This window comes from Scyliorhinus torazame, chromosome 14 (assembly GCF_047496885.1).
Source record: "Scyliorhinus torazame isolate Kashiwa2021f chromosome 14, sScyTor2.1, whole genome shotgun sequence".
Lineage (NCBI taxonomy): Eukaryota > Metazoa > Chordata > Chondrichthyes > Carcharhiniformes > Scyliorhinidae > Scyliorhinus > Scyliorhinus torazame.
In genome coordinates this window covers 43793383-43817913 of record NC_092720.1, presented here as the reverse complement: position 1 = coordinate 43817913, position 24531 = coordinate 43793383, and the positions used below count along the sequence as shown (strand labels likewise).

General features: G+C 45.2%; 1 protein-coding gene across 26 annotated transcripts in view; it reads right to left on the bottom strand.

The window, feature by feature from the left end:
- Positions 1–24531, bottom strand: part of LOC140389677 (disks large homolog 1) — a 486438-nt gene that overhangs the window by 138941 nt on the left and 322966 nt on the right. For all 26 annotated transcript variants that reach the window (XM_072474027.1, XM_072474028.1, XM_072474029.1 and 23 more), the window contains one exon: positions 21681–21816. In XM_072474027.1, the coding sequence (XP_072330128.1) occupies positions 21681–21816 (136 nt within the window). The remainder of the gene's footprint in view (positions 1–21680; positions 21817–24531) is intronic.

The following is a 24531-nucleotide window of genomic DNA, read 5'->3' as shown; positions in this document are numbered from 1 at the left end:
GCTGACAGTGTGAATGATTGTGATGTTACCAGGAATCAGGGTAGAAGTTCAATGTGTGGTCAATGGTCTGACTTAGATACCCACGGTCACAATTTGAGCTGTTCCTCATGGTCTACTTGTGCAGCAAATGGCCTCATCTTCCCTGATCCGTCCTCAGGATGTTGAGTGTTGCCTAGATTTTCTGTAGAAGTTTTGAAACCTGGGACTTTAAGCTAACCGGAATCTATCCCATTTAGCATGGTGGTAATACCAAGCAACATGAAGTGGTGCTCTCAGTCTGAAAGTGAGTGCTGGGTGGCAGTCGTTCCAATGCATCTGCAACAGGTAGATTGGCAAGACTGAGGTCAAATAGGTTTTTCCTTCTGTTGGTTCTCGAGGCACCTGCTGCAAGTCCAGTCCTGTAGCTATATCCTTCAGGATTCACTCAGTTTGGTCATAGTAGGGCTACAGGGCCACACTTGGTAATGGGCATTGCAGTCCACCATCTAGAGTACATTTTGTGCCCTTGATATCCTTAGTGCTTCCTTTCAAGTGGTGTTTAAAATGGGGGAGTACGGATTCATCAGCTGGAGGAGGGCACTAGGTGGCAGAGATGGCGATTTCCTTGCCCATGTTCGACTTGATGACATGAAAACTTCATAGGATCCACAGTAAGGACTCCTCTAAGGTTACACTCCTTGAAATGTATATTATAGTAACCCCCCCGCCTGCCAGTGGGACCGAAGGTCAGTTATCAGCTTTGTGGTAAAAGTGTCACCTGGTCCAGTCAGTTCACTTTTGAGTGAAACACTCCAGAGGAAACTATCCTTCTGCCTACCTCACACAAACAAGGTGGCAATAGCACTCGAGTCTTATGGACTTGAAACAGGAACTCTGCTCCTCTCTCTACAGATGCTGCCAGACCTGATGGGTTTTTCTAGTATTTTCTGTTTTTATTTCACATTCCCAGCATCCACAGTAATTTATTTTATCCACAATATTTTGCTTGCCTAGCCAATGAAAAATGGACAACATCCACTAATACAGGGGCAAACTGCTAAGCAGGACCGACATCAGAAAGTTGGCGGATCAATGGCCAGTCAACAATGTTGCAGCATTTAAGGATGGACATGGTCCTAGCCCTGTGATTCTCCATCAACAATGTCAGCCTTTGGTACCAGCAATTCAAGTTGCTGAATGTAAGGTTGGCGCTTCCCCATAAGAGGGAGGAAAATAGAGAGGAACTTATGTCTCTTAGACAGAGAATGTCAGGATTCTGAGTAAATTAAATGGTGATTGTAAAAACAGAGAATGTTTATGGGCTTTTCCTTCCTCCATCATAAAAAGCACTTTTGTGGCATAGAAAATATACACCCAAAGTACAATTTCAACCTGAAAATATTAGCTTAATATAAAGCAGAGGCAGAAGATGGACGACTCCACAGAGGTTTGAACTGTTGCTTCCTGTTATTTGCTACTAGATCATTTTAAATAGAAATGCAGAAAGGAGACTGGGGCACAGATTACTTCACTGGATGACACGAGAACAACGAGAAATCAGAGCTTTGAACAGGGAATAAATTTACATTTTATTCCCACAGTTAAATATGAAATCATATTTTCTAAAGGTCTCCTTTTGATAGAAAATCTGTACATCTTTTATTAAAATTGATTAATTTTAATCATTAGAGCTAGAGATGAAAGGCAAATTCAATATGCCAATAAGCAAATAGCTCCAGAACTAATTCTCAGTTCCATTTCACAGGAATACAGAGGCTTCTGACACCTGCTTGAGAACAGCCATAAATAACTTTGTTAAGATAGCAAGGTGTCCTTAGGCGCTTTATAAAGGGCCCGCACACCAAGCAGGAACTGCAGATGATCAAAGGGGGTGACACGAGGGGCATTCAATTTCTGATTAAAGCTCTTCATTTCAGCATATGCAGGGCAGATATCACTCAACAGATGCCTTTGGCTCAAATGAATACAAAAAATGTCTTTACTGGGGGACATAATTTTATATCGCCATATTTTAAGCTTATGAACATACAATTAAGAGTAGGCCACTTGGCCTCTAAGGTTGCTCTGCCATTCAATATGATAGCAACCTCAAATCTGCATCCCACCTACCCCTGATAACCTATCACCACCTTGCTTATCAAGAATCTATCCACCTCTGCCTTAAAAATATGCGAAGACTCTGCCTCCATCAACTTTTGACGAAGAGAATTCCAAAAATCACCCCCCTCAAAAAAAAAGTCTTATTTCTATCTTAAAATGGGTGGATCTTTATTTTTAGGCAGTGACCCACTAGTTCCCCACAAGAGGAAACATCCTTTCCATGACTAACCTGTCAAGACCCCTCAGGATCTTATACATTTCAATCAAGTTTCCTCTTACTCTGCTCAACTCCAGTAGCTACAAGCTGAGCCAGTCCAACCTTTCCTCAAAAGACAACTCACCCATTCCAGGTCTAGTAAACCCAGTCTAGTAAACCTTCTTTGAACTGCTTCCAATGCATTTACATCCTTCCATAAATAAGGAGACCAATACTGTACACAGTACGCCAGATGTGGTCGCACCAATGCCCTGTATAACTGAAGCATACATAACCTTCTTACATTTGCATTACTCCCCTCCCCTTGCAATACATGACATGAGCCTTCCTGATTGCTTGTTGTACCTGCATATTAACCTTTTGCACTGGGACACAGATCTCCCTGCAATATCTCACCATTTAGATAATATGCTTTTTATTCTTCCGATCAAAATGTACAATTTCATATTTTCCCACATTACACTCCATTTTCCCACTCACTTCACCTATCCATATTCCTTGGCAGCCTCTTCACGAGCTCTTCACAGCTTACTTTCCTACCTTTGTCATCAGCAAATTTAGCAACCATAGCTTCAGTCCCTTCATCCAAGTCATTTGTTACATTGTAACGGGGTTGAGGCCCCAGCACTGATCCCCGTGACACATCACTTGTTATCTCCTGCCAACCAGATAATGATCCATTCATGCACAATATGTTTCCTTTTTTTTTAATTTTTTTTTTTATAAATGTTTTATTGAAAATTTTTTCCCAAACAACAATTTTTCCCCTCTTACAAAGCAAACGCAACAATAACAATACAGAAATTTTAAACAATACACAAGTAACAAAACCCCTTTATCTTTGACCTAAACTAAACCCCCCCTCCCCCCCCCCCCCCTCCCCCTGGGTTGCTGCTGCTGGTCATCTGTCTTCCCTCTAACGTTCCCCTAGGTAGTCGAGAAATGGCTGCCACCGCCTGGTGAACCCTTGAGCCGATCCTCTCAGGGCAAACTTTATCTGCTCCAGTTTAATGAACCCCGCCATATCATTTACCCAGGCCTCCAGTCCGGGGGGTTTCGCCTCCTTCCACATGAGTAGGATCCTGCGCCGGGCTACTAGGGACCACAATATGTTTCCTATTAGCTAGCCAACATTCTATCCATGCTAATATGTTACCCCCTAGACCATGAGCTTTTATTTTCTGCAATAACCTTTGATGTGGCATGTTATCAAATGCCTCCTGGAAATCTAAGTACAGTATGTCCACCAGTCCCTCTTAATCCATAGCACACCTTACTTTTTCAAAGAAGTTCAATAAATTGGTTTCGCACGAGTTCCCTCTCACAAAACCATACTGATTCTGCCCGATTACTTTGAATTTATCTAAATGCCTTGTTATAATGTCTTTAATAATAGCTTCTAACATTTTCCAATGACAGATCTCAAGATAACTGGCCTGTGATTGCCTATTTTCTGTCTCTCTCTTTTTGAATCAAGGAATTAAATTTGCTATTTTCCAATCTAATGGGACCTCCCCGAATCTAGGAAATTTTGGAACATAAAACTAGTTTTGTCCTTTCATTATTTTTGTAACCTTAAGCCTTATCTGTTGATTTACTCAATATCCCTTCCTGTCAAGGTCTGATTATCCTTTCCTATATTTGTAATCTTTCTGTCTTGACTGGTCATTACTCTTTGATTTGCCAAATCTTCCCAAATTGTTCTCATGATTTAATTTAAAATCCTCACTACCTCCCTAGTTATGCGGCTTGGTAGAACTCTGGTTGCAGCATGGCTCAGGTGCAGACTGACCCATCGGTACAGTCATCACTTTCCCCCATGAACCGGAATCCACTTCTTCCACTGGCATTCATATTTCTGGGCTGCATATTGGCACAGTGGTCAGCACTGCTGCCTCACAGCACATGGGACCCAGGTTTGATTTTGACCTTGAGTGATTGTATGGAGTTTGCACATTCTCCCAGTGTGCTCCGGTTTCCTCCCACAGTCCAAAGAAGTGCATGTTAGGTGGATTGGCCATGCTAAATTGTCCCTTAGTATCCAAAAGGATAAGTAGGTTTACCAGGGTAGGTAGCCCGGGGGGCGGGCGGAGCATTTATTGCCAATCCCTAATTGCCCTCAAGGGGGCAGTTAAGAGTCAACCGCATTGTTGTGGGCCTGGAGTCACATGTAGGCCAGTCCAGGTAAGGACAGCAGTTTTCCTTCCCTAAAGGACATCAGTGAACCAGATTGGGTGTTTACGACAATCGCCAATGGTTTCATGGTCATCATTAGACTTTAATTCCAAACTTTTATTGAATTCAAATTTCACCATCTCTAGTGGCAGGATTCAAACCTGGATCCCCAGATCATTACTCTGAGTCTCTGGTTTACTAGTCCAGTGACAATAGCACTACAACACCGCCTTCCCTAATTTGACAATTAGTATTTAGCTCAGGTGATATTCCAGAGATTATCTTTGAGGTTCTGCTTCTTAATTTGGTGCCTAGCTCTTCATACTGACTAAGCAAAAACGTAATTTCTTGTGTTGCCTATGTTGTTGGTACCTACATTGATCGTGACAATTGGATGCTTTCCAGCCCTGAACAAATGTTGCGAACCCTGGCACCGAGCAGGATTGGATTCTTGCTCTTTGTTGCAGTAAACAGTGTCAGTCCCTCATTATACTGTTCCCTCCTACCACTATATTCCTTTTTGCAAACCCTCCACCTTGAATGGCTTCCTGTACCAGGCGGCCATGGCCATCAGCTCCTGCACCCTGTAGCCCCACTCTCATTGAAACGAGCTGAAAGAACCTCAAAAGCTGTTGGACAATTGCAAAGGTTGCACTCCTACCCTCTGGATTCCCTTACCTGCCTCACTTGCAGTCATACCCTTCTGTTTCTGACCAAATCGAGAACCTTATCCTAAGGGATGTGACTGCCTCCTGGTACAAAGTGTTTAGGTAACTTCTCCCCCCCGATACACTGCAGTGTTAATAATTCAGCCTCCAGCTGATGCTCCCCGAACCCCAAACATTTACTGTAGACATGTTTGCCCTGGATCACAATGGCATCCAGGAGCCCCCACATGCTGCAGCTGTGACACATCAACTTCACGGTGGTTTGAAGCACAATTGTTAGTTCAACAGGAAGCTTTACGGCAATTTGAAGTATATAAAAGGAAGGGCACAGAAATGTAAACTGAAAATATTATTCCTCTTGGGACCAAAGGTAACTGTCAGCTACTTTAAGATGGGATGGAGGGGTAGTTGCATTGGTTACTACCACCACAAAATAAAGATCAAATTAACTAACTCTGATTTCACACCCACGTTTCCTATATTTCAAAAGTACTTAATTTTCTGTAAAGCTCTTTGGGGTATCCCAAGGTCATGAATGATGCTGTATGTATGCAAGTCTCTTTTTCTACGGGGTTCATGTGGTTAACCTTGAAGTTCCACAGTGAAAATATTTGTCTTTTCTGTCTAAATAATAATATGACAGAACAAGTCTCCCACATTTTACAGAATCCACCTGATATTCATTCGAGTGAAATCAATGGAATGAGAATCAGGCAGGTTCTACAGAAGGCTACTGATGCATCACAAAAGACTACCAGGCAGTGAAGACAAAGATCTACTCCATTGGTTTCACGAGCAAGTGTTGTAAACATGGTGCAAATAGATTAAATGCACTTGAATTAATGATCGACAGACTTTGGCATACAACAAATTACATAGAGCAGCCTGATATGAATAAAACAGACATATAATCATATGCAGTGATAATTATAAAGCTCTCTTAGCATAGAATATTTTCTAGAGAACATCACAAAGAGCGGGGGAAGCAGAAGAACCAAAACTAAGTGGGATCAGAAAAAGCTACTTAAGGAATGGTTTGAGGCAAGGTTTGAGAAGGATTGTGAAGCTAGGAGGACTGGACTAAACAGCTGGCTTGTAATGCAAGGCAGCAACGCGGGTTCAATTCCCCTACCAGTCCCCCCGAACAGGCGCCGGAATGTGGCGACTAGGGGCTTTTCACAATAACTTCATTGAAGCCTACTTGTGACAATAAGTGATGATTATTATTATGTAACAAACCCTGGAGATTAGGAGAATTGTGATGGTTGAGAGAGTTCCTAAAGTAAAATGAGTGAGACCATGCTCAGGCTGGGCCAATGTTAGCCAGCCAGAACAGCACAGCGGATTAACTTGAGACAGATAAAACTATAAACTTGTAACACTTGCATGACTTGAGATTAGAAGGACAATAAAAGGAAACAGTTTGTCTTGAGGAGGGGCTCAAAATTGTACTAGACTCCCAGATGATCCTGGAATACTGAAACTTTGGCGACAGAGGAGGAGATATTGCTCGGGGTAGTCAATGAAGAACTGGACTGTGTTTTGTTACCTGTATGGTAGGTAACATGTGCTACTCAATCCTTGGTTAGTGATGAGGTATTCTGAATCCCGATGAAAAGATTCAAACTCTTCCAGTAGTAACAAAAGGTTTATTGAGTAACTACAACAATATTTACATGTGTTCTTTACTTTAACTTTGATACTAGTGATAAGGTTAACAAGATCTAACTATGGTAACTATACGTAAATGCACTGGCCATCTAAACTAGTCTGCTGTTGCTTTGATTACAGTGCACCCAAGAGAGAGAGAGAGCCCCAATGTGGCTGCCTTTTATACTCCTGTTGGTCCGGCCCTCTAGTGATCATGTGGTGCTACTGATGACACATTAACCCCTTGTGTACATGCACACAGTGATCACCACATCCCCCTTTTTTCCATGTTAAATATTTTCTGTATGTTGTAAAGAAAATTGAAAACATAATGGATGCAGCTTGCAAAAGCATTACAGGAAATCAATGAGTTAGACCGTTAAATGTTAATACATTTTGTCTCTTAAGTTTTTGTTTTTTGCTTGCGTAAAATAGGTAGACAAATGACGTTATGTACAAGTTGTGAATATCTTGACGATTATACAAAGCCAATTAATATTTATGAGTCCAATCTTAATAAAGAATTTTGTGAGTCCATATTTTATGAGTTTGTTCGGTCGAGTTGCTTTCGTCTTCTGTTGTTGAAGTGGTGATGTTGATGTTGTTATGTCTTTGTGAATGTCGTCAGTGTTCCTGTGTTTAAGTAGCCAAGAAGTAATCAATGAGGTATTTGAATGGTCGAATCACTTTGTTGTCTGATTTATGCTTTTTTTTCTCTATGCTTGTGGTAGCGATTCTGTGTTACATCTTTGTTGTCTGACCTGGATTTTTTCCTGTGTTTGTGGTATTGATTCTGTATGTCATCTTTCTTGAAAGCTGGTTTGCTTGTTTGTTGTGAAGCAAACGTGAATTTGTGAGATTTGTTGCCATGCCATGGCATGTTTGTACACTTGCCATTGTTTTGCAGTGTGCTATGACATTGTCCTCCATGTGCAGAGTTGTACCATGTTGTACAGGTCGTTGTTTCATTGTTGTCGTTTCTGTCTTGGTCGTTTTCGTTGTCGTTCTTGTTGTTGTTTTCGTCATGCTTGTTGTTTCTGTTTTTGTTGTTTTCGCTGTTGTTCTTGTTGTTTTTCTCGTCGTGCTCATTGTTTCTGTTTTTGTTATGCTTCTTGTTGTGTTTGTTGCTGTTCTTGTTGCGCTGCCTGTTGTTTTCGTTGTTGCTGTTGCGCTCAATGAGTGTTCCGTTTGGATGATGTGAGTCATTGTCACAGTTATTGGTGTCAGTGTCCTTTGTTACATTGAGCGTTTCTTCTTGGAGAATTGAGAGAATGATCTGATGTTGCATTGATGTTGGTGACATCAATCATTTGTGGTGGATTTGATTCCTCTTCTTTGCTTCCTTGCTACTCCTCTTCTAGTCATTTCTGGTGATCTCTTGGTGCTCCTCTTCTGGAGTCAAAACCTTCACAATTTCATTTGACGTGGTATCTCTGGACTCATGAGTAGCCGTCCTCTGATTGTTGAGTGCTTCTGTGTAGACAAGCTGAGATATGTCAGTCTCGCTGTGATCCTGCACATCCTGCATGGTAATTGTGATTTCTTCGTCACTTGTCTCACATACAGTGGGTTGACATTCAGTGTCTTCTTGTTGGTTAAATGAGATGGGTAGACGTTCATAGTCTTCTTCTGGTGGCTCGCGTAAGCTGGGTAGACTGTCATAGTCTTCTTCTGGTGGCTCAAATAAGCTTGATCGATCTTCATGGTCTTGTTCATGCATGGCGTTCGCTATAGAGTGTTTGCTTGCTTCCATTTTTGAATCTGTCACCGAGCTGTCTGTGGAGGCTTGCGTCGCTCACTTTGTGGAGGCTTGCGTCGCTCTCTTTGTGGAGGCTTGCGTCGCTCTCTTTGTGGAGGCTTGCGTCGCTCTCTTTGTGGAGGCTTGCGTCGCTCTCTTTGTGGAGGCTTGCGTCGCTCTCTTTGTGGAGGCTTGCGTCGCTCTCTTTGTGGAGGCTTGCGTCGCTCTCTTTGTGGAGGCTTGCGTCGCTCTCTTTGCGGAGGCTTGCGTCGCTCTCTTTGCGGAGGCTTGCGTCGCTCTCTTTGCGGAGGCTTGCGTCGCTCTCTTTGCGGAGGCTTGCGTCGCTCTCTTTGCGGAGGCTTGCGTCGCTCTCTTTGCGGAGTCTTTCATTGCTCTCTCTGTGGAGTCTGTCATCGCTCTCTTTGTGGAGTCGTGCAGTGTTCTCGCGGTAGAGTCGTTCTGTGCTGTGTGGCGTCGTCTTGGGTATTGCTGTCATTCACTGTATCGACGATCTGCCATGGCACCATGGTGTTGGATTCATCTACCATGAGAAGAGTAGTGTTGAGCTTTTGAACCTTGTTGCTGATGCTGTGATCAGCATATCCGAATAACTCAGCCATGTCTGAGCAGTATTGTGTGTATTGTTCGATAGACAAATCATCCCTTTTTGTTTCGGAGTTGTTATCGTTCTCTTGATGTTCAATGAACAAATCATCTTCTTTGGTTTCAGATTTTTCATTGTGCTCTTCACTTTGGGTGGTGCAGACTGCTTGTTCCAGGGTGTTGTGAAAGTTATTTTCAACTGTCGGTGTAAGTTTGGGCATTGTTTTGTCTTTTGAGGTAAGAAAATTGGGTTTTGCAGCTTTAAATTCCTTTTTGTTCATTTTCGTACATTTCCCTTAAGTGGACGTGGTCCTGGTCCTCTGACGTCATGACGCTCATGACACCATGCGTAGGACTCGGTTGCGCATGTGCACTCTGAGTTTCCTGTACTGTGCGCTCTTTTCACAACTGCGAATGTGCGGCTTCTCACGCATGCGCAGAAAGAACACTGTTTTGCCGGTTTGAGTCTTTTAGGGAAGTGCGCATGTGCGGCTCCTTTCTCAAGATGGCTGCCAAGCAAAAAGACTTGTTGCATCGAGTGAGATCCTGCCTCTGCCTCGTGATACGTTTTGGCACAGTTTTTACCGATTTTGTTTTCGAGACACTGATTCTGTGTTTGTAAAGACTCAGTTTGATTTTGTTCATAAGCAAGGCATTTTTGTATAGCAGTTTCTAGAGTTAGATGCTTAATTTGTGATAGTTCTTCCCTCAAATTTTTATCAGATAGTTCAGAAATTAATTGATTCATTACCACAGTGTCTCTGAAATCAGCATAATCACAGCCTTGTGGTATTAACTTGGGATTTGTAATAAAATCAGTGATGGGCCTCTTGTTTCTCTGGCATTTATGACAATTGTTAAATCTTTCCAGCATCTCACCAGAGTGACTCTTAGTGTTCATCAAATTTTGAGTATTACTTCTATTTTGGTGTCGTCTTCACCTTCTAAGTAATTAAAGCAATTATAGATTGCTCTAGCTTCATGCCCTCCTATTGAGAGTAGTAGTGCTATTTTCGTTGCGTTAGAGACAGTGCTTAAACCATTAGCTGCGATAAATATTTGGAATATCTGTTCAAATCTTTTCCAGTCATAACTTAAATTACGGGTTGTTCCCAGCTGCCCTAGAGGTCCAATGAGTCCCATAGTTAGTCGTCGAGGATCCATTTGCTGCGAAGTCTTCCACAGTCGAATGTCCAGTCTTCTCTTTTTGTCTAACCTAATCCAACTAGTTCTGTTAAAGCCACTCAACTGGTACCATGTTTTGTTACCTGTATGGTGGGTAACTCAATCCTTGGTTAGTGATGAGGTATTCGGAATCCCGATGAAGATGATTTGAACTCTTCCAGTAGCAACAAAAGTTTATTGAGTAACTACAACAATATTTACATGAGTTCTTTATTTTAACTTTGATACTAGTGATAAGGTTAACAAGATCTAACTATGGTAACTATACGTAACTCCACTGGCCATCTAAACTAGTCTGCTGTTGCTTTGATCACAGTGCACCCAAGAGAGAGAGAGAGAGAGAGAGAGAGAGAGAGAGAGAGAGAGAGAGAGAGAGAGAGAGAGAGAGAGAGAGACAGACAGACAATGTGGCTGCCTTTTATACCCCTGTTGGTCCGGCCCTCTAGTGATCATGTGGTGCTACTGATGACACATTAACCCCTTGTGTACATACTGATGACACATTAACCCCTTGTGTACATGCAAACATAGAGATCATCACAGACTAGATGATAAGGGCAGGTGTGCGCTATGCGGCCTACAGATCTGGTAGAGGGTTGGATATTTTACAAGTTTGGATTGGATTTGTTTATTGTCATGTGTACCGAGGTACAGTGAAAAGTATTTTTCTGCGACCAGCTCAACAGATCATTAAGTACATGGGAAGAAAAGGGAATACAAGAAAATACATAATAGGGCAACACAAGGTATACAGTGTAACTACATAAGCACTGGCATCGGATGAAGCATACAGGGTGCAGTGTTAATGAGGTCAGTCCAAAAGAGGGTCATTTAGGAGTCTAGTAACAGCGGGGAAGAAGCTGTTTTTGGGTCTGTTCGTGCGTGTTCTCAGACCTCTGTATCTCCTGCCCGATGGAAGAAGTTGGAAGAGTGAGTAAGCCGGGTGGGAGGGGTCTTTGATTATGCTGCCCGCTTTTCCCAGGCAGCGGGAGGTGTAAATGGAGTCAATGGATGGGAGGCAGGTTCATGTGATGGACTGGGCGGTGTTCACAACTGTGTGAAGTTTCTTGCGGTCCTGGGCCGAGCAGTTGCCATACCAGGCTGTGATGCAGCCAGACAGGATGCTTTCTATGGTGCATCAGTAAAAGTTGGTAAGGGTTAATGTGGACATGCCGAATTTCCTTAGTTTCCTGAGGAAGTATAGGCGCTGTTGTGCTTTCTTGGTGGTAGTGTCGACCAGGACAGATCTTTGGAGTGTGCACCCCTACGAATTTGAAACTGCTAACCATCTCCACTTCGGCCCCGTTGATGCTGACAGGGGTGTACAGTACTTTGCTTCCTGAAGTCAATGACCAGCTCTTTAGTTTTGCTGACATCGAGGGAGATTGTTGTCGCTGCAGCACTCCACTAGGTTCTCTATCTCCCTCCTGTATTCTGACTCGTCGTTATTCGAGATCTGGCCCACTATGGTCGTATCGTCAGCAAACTTGCAGATGGAGTTGGAACCAAATTTTGCCATGCAGTTGTGTGTGCACAGGGAGTAGGGTAGGGGGCTAAGTTTGCAGCCTTGCGGGGCCTCGGTATTGAGGACTATTGTGGAGGAGGTGTTGTTGGGTACAGGGGCTGTTTAGCACAGAGCTAATTCGCTGGCTTTGAACGCAGACCAAGGCAGGCCAGCAGCACGGTTCAATTCCCGTACCAGCCTCCCCGAACAGGTGCCGGAATGTGGCGACTAGGGGCTTTTCACAGTAACTTCATTTGAAGCCTACTTGTGACAATAAGCGATTTTCATTTTTTCATTCATTCATTGTTCATTCTTACTGATTGTGGTCTGTTGGTCAGAAAATCAAGGATCCAATTGCAGAGTGGAGCCAAGTCTTAGGTTTTGGAGCTTGAAATTAAATGAAAATCGCTTATTGTCACAAGTAGGCTTCAAATGAAGTTACTGTGAAAAGCCCCTAGTCGCCACATTCCGGCACCTGTTCGGGGAGGCTGTTACGGGAATTGAACCGTGCTGCTGGCCTGCCTTGGTCTGCTTTCAAAGCCAGCGATTTAGCCCTGTGCTAAACAGCCCCTCTTTCAAAACAAGCTTTGATATGAGCTTGGCTGGGATTATGGTGTTGAAGGCGGAGCTGTAGTCAATAAATAGGAGTCTGATGTAGGAGTCCTTGTTGTCGAGATGCTCTAGGTTATGGGTGTAGGGCCAGGGAAATGGTGTGCTGTGGACCGGTTGCGACGGTATGCGAATTGCAGTGGATCAAGGTGTTCTGGGAGTATGGAGGTGATGCGGTTCATGATCAATCTCTCGAAGAACTTCAGGGCCACCGGACGGTAGTCATTGAGACACGTTGCTTGGTTCTTCTTTGGCCTGTTATGGTATAATAGTGGTCTTCTTGAAGCAGGAGGGGACTTCGGAGTGGAGTAGGGACAGGTTAAAGATGTCCGCGAATACCTCTGCCAGCTGGTCTGCGCAGGCTCTGAGTGCACGACCAGGGATCCCGTCCGGGCCCGTCGCCTTCCGAGGGTTCACTTTCAGGAAAGTCGATCTGACTTTGGAAGCTGTGATGGTAGGTATGCGCGAGTTATGGGCTACTGGGACACTTGACAGCGGATTGTTGGTTACCTGCTCAAACCGAGCATAGAATGCATTGAGTTCATTGGGAGGGGTGCGCTGCTGCCAGAGATACTGCTTGGCTTCACTTTGTAGCCCGTTATGTTGTTTAGTCCTTGCCACAATCGCTGAGAGCCTGTCTGTGACTCAAGCTTGGTTTGATATTCTCTCTTGGCATCTCGGATAGCTTTGCGGAGGTCGTACCTGGATTTTTTGTATAGGTCAGGGCCGTCTGACTTGAACACCTCAGATCTGTCCTTCAGTAGGGAGTCAATCTCACGACAGAGCCATGGTTTCCGGTTGGGGAACGTACGTACTGCTTTCTTTGGCACGCAGTCGTCCACATATTTGCTGATGAAGTCTGTGACGGTGGTGGCACTCATTTAAGTTGGTCGTTGAGTTCTTAAATATGGACCAGTCCACTGTCTCTTACGTGACGCAAGAGCTCTTCTATTTCCTTGGACCAGCACTGCACAACCTTCTTAGCTGGATTCTCCCACTTGAGTTTCTGCTTCTATGGCGGGAGAAGGAGCACCGTCTTATGGTCTGATTTCCCAAAGTGCAGTCGGGGGATGGAACGGTAGGTGTCCTTGAATTTTGAGTAGCAGTGGTCAAGAGCGTTGTTGCCCCTGGTGGGACAGAAGATGCGCTGGCGGAATTTTGGCAGTACACTCTTGAGGTTGGCCTTGTTGAAGTCTCCGGCAACGATGAACAAGGCCTCCGGACATTGTTTCGTAGTTGTGTGCAGTTCATCCAGGGCCTTCCTCACTTCCGCCTGGGGTGGGATGTACACCGCTGTGATAATGGCTGAAGTGAACTCACGTGGAAGATAGTATGGGCGATACTTCACGGTCAGGTATTCTAGGTCCGGGGAGCAGTAGGTCGCCAGGGTCGCCACATCCAAGCACCAGGAGGAGTTGATGAGGAGGCACACTCCTCCACCCTTCGCTTTGCCTGATGACGCGTGGCAGTCCGCTCGGAGAATTGAGAAGCTTTCAGGTTGTATGGCACAGTCCGGTGAGGCTGGGTGAGTTATGTCTCTGTGAAACAGAGCACACAGCAGTCTCTTACTTCCCTCTGAGATGTAACTCTGGCGTTAAGTTCATCCAGCTTGTTTTCGATCGCTTGGACGTTTGCCAGTAGTATGCTGGGGAGAGGGGTCTTGAAACCGCGTTGCTTCAGCCTAACCTGCAGACCGCCGCGTTTCCCTCGTTTCCTCGGTTGGCGGCTGCGGCTGGATGATCCCGGGATCCGATGGGAGAAGTCCGACCTTCTGTAAGGTAGGTTGTTGCGTCTGGCGGGGTCCAGGGCGCTGGTTACGTTTTTGGAGTCGCGTCTGGCAGGGTCCCGGGCGCTGGTTGAGGTAGAGGAGTAGCTAGGGGGGCATGTTTGCGATCCGGATGGGCCCCGGCGTTCTGCGGGCATGGGAATACCTTGCGGCACGTTCGTGTCCTCGCGCGGGTTTCAAGTGTAATAAAAGCAAAATACTGTCGACGCTGGAAATGTGAAATAAAAGCAGAAAATGCTGGAAAGACTGAGCAGATCTAGCAGCACCCATGAGGAGAGGAACAGAGCTAAAGTTTCAAGTCAATATGATTCTTCTTCAGAGTTCCACTTCAATTTCACCCGCCACAGATGTTGCCAAGTCTGTTGATTTTTTTTCCAACACTTTTGGTTATATAAGAGACCAGGAGGGATTTTGTACTTTTGTTTTTGAAGGTAGATGATTATTTACCCTGCAAGTGATTTTATTCACGATATCAGGTTGGGATTACAAATGTAAAATAAGGGGGGGTGGGGAAGAAATGGTCCCTCTTATTCACCAGGTGGCTTTGAGACTTTATGATTAAATTGCAGAAAAGACCAGCCAAGTGCAGTTATTGAGAAAACAAAATTAATCAGTCAATTTCCCAGCAGCCAAATAAACCAAGTTTGGAACGTCTGTTGACCGGCAACATGACTTAGTTACCAATTGATCAAATTGTAAAACATACGTTGTTGGCCACACTGGCCAGGAGACATCAGGAGTGGGGACAGTCACAGATACTTTAGATTGGAGAGTTAGAAGTTCATCAATTGCTGCACCAAGCAGCATGTTGACAACACTATCTGCTGATAAAACCTTTCCAAAGGAGCGAATTGCTGTCACCTTGCCCCGTGCAGAAACATGATTTTCCGTCATTATTTTAAAAAATTGGACACCAAGTAATAAGATAGCTGCCACAAGTCATGAAACCTTTGGTATTTGGACTACACACTGTATCAACAATATGTAATTAAATATGGACATAGGTGAGGATACCTCACAGCCATCTGTAAGAATTCACACATCTCATTGTTTAAGGATGAGCCAAGACCTAAAGACTATGGAATTTCCAGGCTGCCTGTCTCCATGTTTGATACTGGACACAAGGAAAAATCAAAATAAATGGCTGCAACCAATTTCCCATTGTGTTACAATGTCCTCCTCCATCCAAAGCAGGCTATGTGGGCTTCAGAAGTGTTAACCCAGAAATCATATGATTGAAACGGTTCTCGGGGACTATACTCTTATTACACCAGAAGCATTACGTTTTTCAGCCAGTCTGAAACCCAGACTCAAACTAGCGGCAAGTCATCATGCAGCTAGGGTATTTTACCTGTTTCAGTTTCAAAGTACAACTGAGAAACAATCTCCCAGATATTTGACGACAAGAAACCTCAACCTGTTGCGAAGCCTTTGCTTCACCTTAAATTTTAATCTAATCTATTCAACAAGCCTGGCGCACGGGAAACCGAAAATCATAAATCAGTGACTGAATTAATTGTAATCTGTACTAATTATAATCTATTTAAAAGTGTTTAATTTACAGGTCGAGTGGCAGTTGGAGACTTCACTTCCTGGAGCGGGCCTATTGGCTCATTGGAAATCAGGCAGGGTACAAAAGGTGTGGCAGGAGTGCCTTTAGACACAGAGTGCTGATTGGAACAGAGTGCATCTGAGTTTAGGTGAGTGACAGTGCTGATTGGAACAGAGTGCATCTGAGTTTAGGTGAGTGACTGAGTGCTGATTGGAACAGAGTGCATCTGAGTTTAGGTGAGTGACTGAATTCGGGTGAGTGACGAGAGAGGGCTGTGTTTTTGTTGGTGTTCGGGTTTATCCTTGAAGTTCTATAAAAAATAAATTATTTAAATTAATTAACTAGTTGAATATGGCTGGACAGGTGATGTGCTGTTGCTGTATGATGATGGAACTGGTGGATCCCATTGAGACCGTCAGTGACCACATCTGCAGCAAGTGTTGGCTGCTCGAGGAACTTCGGCTCAGAATTGATGAGCTGGAGACCGAGCTGCACACACTGCGGCACATCAGGGAGGGGGAAAATTACCTGGACGCTTTGTTTCAGGAGGCAGTCACACCCGGTAGAATAAGTACTGTTAATTCGATCAGTGGTCAGGGACAGAGTGGTGTGACTGCAAGGGAGGCAGGTAGAGGAATCCTGAGTTTAGGAGTTGAGGAGCCTCAGCCCTTGACCTTGTCCAACAGGTATGAGGTACTTGCTCCCTGTGTGGATGAGGAAGAGGGCTGTAGGGAGGATGCGTTGACTGACCACTGCACCGTGGTACAGGAAGCCATTCAAGAGGGGGGAGCAAAAAGACAAGTGGTAGTTGTAGGGGATTCTATAATTAGGGGGATTGATGGCATCCTTTGTAAGCCAGATCGAGAGTCCCGCATGGTATGTTGCCTGCCCAGTGCCAGGGTGAGGGACATCTCTGATCGGCTTGAAAGGATTTTGGAGAGGGAGGGGGAGGATCCAGTTGTTGTGGTCCACGTTGGGACTAACAACATAGGTAAGACTAGGAAAGAGGACCTGTTTGGGGATTATCAAACACTAGGGACTAAATTAAAGAACAGGTCCTCCAGGGTTATAATCTCTGGATTACTACCCAAGCCACGTGCCAATTGGCATAGGGTTGAGAAAATTAGGGAAGTTAACACGTGGCTAAAGGAGTGGTGCGGGAAAGAGGGATTCCATTTCATGGGGCATTGGCATCAGTACTGGGGGAGGAGGGACCTGTACCGTTGGGACGGTCTTCACCTGAACCATTCTGGGACCAGTGTTCTAGCGAATAGGATAAATAGGTTGGTCACAAGGACTTTAAACTAGCAAGTTGGGGGGCAGGGAAGGGTATAAAGTATAATGGTTAATGGAGAGCAAGGCAGCAGGTTACGTGACAGGTTATTATGTAGAGATATGGGTTCAAAGACAGGAAAATTAGGAGAAAGTGTAAGAGGAAAAATAATTTGCGAAAAGTTACTGATCAAGGTGTTAGGATTCATAACAAAGACATAAAAAACAGCATATGTGTACTTTACCTGAGTGCTCGTAGTATACGGAATAAGGTGAATGAGTTGATGGCGCAAATCATCGTGAATGACTATGATTTAGTGGCCATTACTGAAACATGGTTAAAAGATGGTCACGACTGGGAGTTAAATATCCAAGGGTATCAGACTATACGAAAGGATAGAATGGACGGCATGGGCGGTGGTGTAGCTTTGTTGTTTAAGGATGGCATCCGGGCAATAGTAAGGGATGATATTGGTGCTATGGAGGACAAGGTTGAATCAATTTGGGTGGAAATCAGGAATAGCAAGGCGAAAAGGGTCACTGATAGGAGTAGTCTATAGGCCACCAAATAGTAACAGGATGGTAGGGCAGGGAATAAGCAAAGAAATAACGGATGCATGTAGAAATGGTACAGCGGTTATCATGGGAGATTTTAATCTGCATGTCGATTGGTTTAACCAGGTTGGTAAAGGCAGCCTTGAGGAGGAGTTTATAGAATGTGTCCGGGATAATTTCCTGGAACAGTATGTAATGGAACCTACAAGGGAACAAGCGGTCCTAGATCTGGTCCTGCGTAATGAGGTAGGATTGATTAATGATCTCATAGTTCGGGATCCTCTTGGAAGGAGCGACCACAATATGGTGGAATTTAAAATACAGTTGGAGGATGACAAGGTAAAATCAAACACTAGTGTTTTGTGCTTAAACAAAGGCGATTACAATGGGATGAGAGAAGAACTAGCTAAGGTAGACTGGGAGCAAAGACTTCATGGTGAAGCAGTTGAGGAACAGCGGAGAACCTTCCGAGCGATCTTTCAGAGTGTTCAGAAAAGGTTCATACCAACAAAAAAGACGGTAGAAAGGGGAAAAATCGACCGTGGATATCTAAGGAGGTGAGGGAGAGTATCAAATTGAAGGAAAAAACATACAAAGTGGCAAAAATTAGTGGGAGACTAGAGGACTGGGAAGTCTTTAGGGGACAACAGAAAGCTACTAAAAAAGCTATAAAGAAGAGTAAGGTAGACTATTAAAGTAAACTTGCTCAGAACATAAAAGCAGATAGTAAAAGCTTCCTCAAATATATAAGACAAAAAAGAGTGGCTAAGGTAAATATTGGTCCTTTGGAAGATGAGAAGGGAGATTTAATAATAGGAGACGGGGAAATGGCTGAGGAGCTGAACAGGTTTTTTGGGTCAGTCTTCACAGTGGAAGACACAAATAACATGCCAGTGACTGATGGAAATAAAGATATGATAGTCGAGGACCTTGAGATGATTGTAATCACTAAGGAGGCAGTATTGGGCAAGCTAATGGGGCTAAAGGTAGACAAGTCTCCTGGCCCTGATGGGATGCATCCCAGAGTGTTAAAAGAGATGGCTAGGGAAATTGTAAACGCACTCGTGATAATTTATCAAAATTCACTAGACTCTGGGGTGGTCCCAGAGGATTGGAAAGAAGCAAACGTAACACCACTGTTTAAAAAAGGAGGTCGGCAGAAAGCGGGTAATTATAGGCCGGTAAGCTTAACTTCGGTTGTAGGGAAAATGCTGGAATCTATAATTAAGGAGGAAATAGCGGGGCACCTGGAGGGAAATTGTCCCATTGGGCAGACGCAGCATGGGTTCATAAAGGGTAGGTCGTGTCGGACTAATTTGGTAGAATTTTGAGGACGTTACCAGTGCAGTAGATAACGGGGAGCCAATGGATGTGGCATATCTGGATTTCCAGAAAGCTTTTGACAAGGTGCCACACAAAAGGCTGCTGCATAAACTAAAGATGCATGGCATTGAGGGTAAAGTGGTAGCATGGGTAGAGGATTGGTTAACTAACAGAAAGCAGAGAGTGGGGATAAATGGGTGTTTCTCTGGTTGGCAACCTGTAACTAGTGGGGTCCCTCAAGGATCAGTGTTGGGCCTGCAGTTGTTCACAATTTACATAGATGATTTGGAGTTGGGGACCAAGTGCAATGTGGCAAAGATTGCAGACGACACTAAGATGAGTGGTAAAGCAAAACGTGCAGAGGATACCGGAAGTCTGCAGAAGGATTTGGATAGGTTAGGTGAATGGGCTAGGGTCTGGCAGATGGAATTCAATGTTGCCAAGTGTGAGGCTATCCATTTTGGGAGGAATAACAACAGAATGGATTATTATTTAAACGGTAAGATGTTAAAACATGCTGCTGTGCAGAGGGACCTGGGTGTGCTGGTGCACGAGTCGCAAAACGTTGGCGTGCAGGTGCAACAGGTGATTAAGAAGGCTAATCGAGTTTTGTCTTTCATTGCTAGAGGGATGGAGTTCAAGACTAGGGAGGTTATGCTGCAATTGTATAAGGTGTTGTTGAGGCCACATCTGGAGTAGTGTGTTCAGTTTTGGTCTCCTTACCTGAGAAAGGACATATTGGCACTGGAGGGAGTGCAGAGGAGATTCACTAGGTTGATCCCAGAGTTGAGGGGATTAGATTATGACGAGAGGTTGAGTAGACTGGGACTGTACTCATTGGAGTTTAGAAGGATGCGGGGGGGGATCTTATTGAAACATATAAAATTATGAAGGGAATAGATAGGATAGATGCGGGCAGGTTGTCTCCACTGGTCGGGGAAAGCAGAACTAGGGGGCATAGCCTCAAAATAAGGGGAAGTAGATTTAGGACCGAGTTTAGGAGGAACTTCTTCACCCAAAGGGTTGTGAATCTCTGGAATTCCTTGCCCAGTGAAGCAGTTGAGGCTCCTTCTTTAAACGTTTTTAAGAAAAAGATAGATACCTTTCTAAAGGTATGTGACAATAAGCAATTATTATTATTGGGCAGCACGGTAGCCTTGTGGACAGCACAATTGCTTCACAGCTCCAGGGTCCCAGGTTCGATTCCGGCTTGGGTCACTGTCTGTGTGGAGTCTGCACATCCTCCCCGTGTGCGTGGGTTTCCTCCGGGTGCTCCGGTTTCCTCCCACAGTCCAAAGATGTGCGGGTTAGGTGGATTGGCCATGATAAATTGCCCTTAGTGTCCAAAATTGTCCTTAGTGTTGGGTGGGGTTACTGGGTTATGGGGATAGGGTGGCGGTGTTGACCTTGGGTAGGGTGCTCTTTCCAAGAGCTGGTGCAGACTCGATGGGCCGAATGGCCTCCTTCTGCACTGTAAATTCTATGATAAAGAATAAAGGGATTCGGGGATATGGTGTACGGGCCAGAGAGTGGAGCTGAGTCCACAAAGATCAGCCATGATCTCAGTGAATGGCGGAGCAGGCTCGAGCGGCCAGATGGCCTACTCCTGCTCCTAGTTCTTATGTAAAAGTGCACTATCTTTAGCTGTATCCAGCGTGAACGAGTTTGCACAACAGCGAGTATGTGATGTTAGGTTAATTCGGGGCAACTGTACAAGAATGAACAACCTTCTTTTATTTTAAACTCATGAAAGCTTACACGGAATTATTTAATTACAATACACATTCTGAGAGTAAGAAAAGAAACATAGGCCCAATAATGGAGAATCAGCCTATGTCCCCACGCCGGCCTCAAAACGGTAGTTTTACACATCAAAATCCTGGAACAAACAGACACGAATTCCCAGCCCCTCAGGGGGCTAGCAAGGACCCGGAGTAGATCTCAGTTTTTGCTGCAGATTTGGGCCCCCCGCACTTCTGGGTCAGAGGCCGCGCATGCGCACGGCAGCGGAGCTAGATCCACAAAGGAGACCTCCTGATCAGCTGCGCGCCTGACCTTCAATCCCCGCACGAACATTCCCTGGCCGCCTATAAGGCCCCCCCCCCCCCCCGCCCAGTGGAGTGAGTCAACAGCCGCCATGTGAGTATCCCGACCAGCTGGAGCACATTAGTTCCACACCGTCGGGATTTCGGCTGGTCGGGGGCGGAGCGGGCTTCTGGCAATGGCACCAGGCAGCGCAGAGTACGCCCCGAGTACGCCGCTTTTCGGGGCCGCAGAATTGGTGAACCGGTGCCGGTCCAGATTTCTTGCGCGAACATGGATTCTCCGCCCCCGCGCCAGCTGATATTTTGCCGCGAGGGTGCGGAGAATCCAGCCCCATGTCTTTACATACAAAATGTACTGTTATGGGCTGTAAGAGCACATGCATTCTGTCCACTATTTTCTGCTCATCAATGGGCATTCACTGTGAAACTATTTTCATGTCCAAACAAAGTAAAAGTGAATATATGTTTAGAAACAACTACAGGGAGTGTTTTGCACATTAAAGCTTTTCTTCAAAGCCTACACTTCCCTTATAATGAGATTTACTCGCTAATGAGGACAAAGTGCTCCCTTTTGGGGAGAAAGTGTTTGTTAAAATTATGTTTTTACTGGTGTAAAGAGTAACAGGAAAGGAAGATTTTCTGCTTTATGTCAGTCATTGAGCAAATAGAAAATGCATTGTAAATTAATGAAACTTTACCTGGTCATTTCATCATCACCCATGACTTTGGTAATTGGCGAGTACCTGCCTGGTGATGATGGAGGAAGAGTCTGTTTGTATTCTGTATTCGCTAAATAGTTTGATGGTGTGATATGATTTTCCAACTGGGAATAGGCTGGAAGAACACAAATCAAAAGAGCGTGCATTGGTAACACAATTATATTTTTCAAACATTTTTACATTATGGTTACAATACACTCAGGACAATCAATGCAATTTATGTACTTAAAATAAAAATAATTGCTCTGTGATCCATTTCGCAAGTTTAAATTAAAAGTGGCTTCTGTCTTGCATTTCAGAGAACTGCCATTAATTGTGTCACCCCGACTTGTGTCAGTTAAAGAAAGTCACCCACCTTATTTCAGAGTGGTACATGGCATAGGGCCATGGGAGGAGAGAGAAAGAGAGAACACAACAGAGATGAAGAGGAGAAAACTTACTAGACTTTATAAGTGGCTGCATAACCGTACAGGGAAAGAATGTGTAATTCTGCACTTCCTACCATGTTCGCCAATTGAAGAAAACATTCCAAGCTGCTCAAAATAGCACTTTCAAAACTTGCTTTTGATCTTCCATTCAGCTGCAAATGTTAATCAGCTCAAACACTTTCACCTCCACCTTTGATGCCTCTGCCCCCTTTAAAACTTTTACGCTCGCTATCATTCCCTCTAATATGATCCTCATCTTCATTCTTTCAAGTCCAACGGCTGTGCAACTGTTTGAGCCATCTATTACCAGATTTGGCTGGATAACATCAAGAATCAACTTGGAAGTCAAGGATATTCCCCACCCCAGCCAAGATTCTTTCCTCCACTGTTAGCCATTGCCATATCTCCACGTGCTCTGCAAGGTCAATTCCCTCCTTCAACAAATGCAAAATGTTCAAGGACTTTTGATACCAAGATGGAGTCCATCCACTCAGCTGACTTTACTGATTCCCTGCCCAACCCCGAGTGGACAATGCTTGGGAACCGGGATGCTGGCACTATGTAATGGTCAGAAGCATGTTTGAAGTGGGTGCAGGGATTGGGGGATTTTCACCTTTTTTTGTGTTGGGGGGGGGGGGGGGGGGGTTCTGTTCAATGTTGAGATTGTAAGGAGTTGTAGGGGTGAAAAGTTTATGTGGGGATGGATGTTCCCACCCCCCTCCTGTTTTATGGGACTGTTTGCATCTGTTTGTTTGCTTTTGGAGAAGGCTACCTGGAGTCCTTCTTTGGGTGGGTGACGGTAAGGCCAGCAGGAGGCCTTCTTCGTTGAGCTGAGGAGCCGGGGGGGGGGGGGTCATTAGGATGTGCCTTTGGGCAGCCACGCTAGCAGGTTCTGCTGGTGAACGGAAGTGAGGTGGTGGGGTAGAAGGCCGAGGGGTGGCCAGGGGGAAAAGGGGAAGAAGGGGGAGGGGAAGAAGGGGGAGGGGAAGAAGGGGGAGGGGAAGAAGGGGAAGGGGAAAAGCGGCGGGGGGGGGGGGGGGTTCTGCGACGTGGCAGGGGGTGAGAGATGACATGGTCAAGTGCGAAGAAATGGGCCATCTGGGATGGGCTAGGTATAGAGTGGAATTAAAGGGGCAGGAGTTAAGTGGGTAAGATGACGGACGGTAGAGGGGATTGGAGGCGCAAGCCTCCGGTAAGGTTGGTAAAGTGGAATGCTCGGGGTCTGAATGGGCCGGTTGAAAGGTCGCGGCTGTTCGCGCACCTCAGGAGCTTGAAAGCGGGGTTGTCTTTTTGCAGGAGACACACCTCCACGTGAAGGACCAGGTTAGGTTAAGGAAGGGGTGGGTCGGGCAGGTTTTTCACTCGGGGTTTGATTTGAAATTGAGGGGGGTGGCGATTTTAATGAGCAAAAAAATGGGATTTGTGAGTGCGAAGGAGCTGAGGGATCCAGGTGGGAGATGTGAGATTGTGAGTGGGGTATTGGAAGGGACACCGGTAATGTTGGTAAGTGAGTATGCCCCAAATTGGGATGATGTGGGTTTTATGAAGGGGTTGCTGGCAGCAATCCCTGATTTGGCCACGTACCAGTTGATCATAGGAGGAGATTTTAACTGTGTCCTGGAACCAAGGGTGGATGGATCGAGTCCGAGGGCGATGGGTTGGGTACGAATGGAAAGGGAGCTGGGGGGTTTATGGAGAGGATGGGTATCGTCGATCCATGGCGCTTTCAGAATCCAGGGAGAAGGGAGTATTCCTTCTTTTCACACGTCTATAAGGTGTATTTGAGGATTGATTACTTCGTAGTGAGTCGGGAGATTTTGGTTGGGGTGGAGGGGGCAGAGTATGGCGGGGATAGTTATCTCGGACCATGCAATCCAACTGGCTGGATATTCGGTTCAGTGCGGGACGAGAGCAGAGGCCGGGGTGGAGGTTTGACTCGGGGTTGTTGGCGGATGGAGGTTTTTGCGATAAGGTGCGGTTGGCGATTAGGGATTATGTGGCATTCAATCAGAATGGGGAGGTGTCGGCGGGCATTTTTTGGGAAGCACTGAAGGCAGTGGTCCGGGGAGAAATTATCTCATTTACAATTCGTGCGAATAAGGAAAGGAGGGCGGAACATGACCGTCTAGTGAGCGAGATAGTGGAGGTGGACAGGGAATATTCGAGGGTGCCCACCGTGGAGGGATTGGCGAGGAGGAAAAAGTTGCAGGGGCAATTTGACAGGCTGACAATGGGGAGGGCGGTAGGGCAACTGCGTAGGACAAGAGGGGTGCAATACGAGTATGGGGAGAAGGCGAGCTGCATGCTGGCGCACCAGCTGCGGAGGCAGGCTGCATCCAGGGAAATATTGAAGATCCGGACTGGGGCTGGGGATGTGGTGTCAGAGCCAGGGAAGATAAATT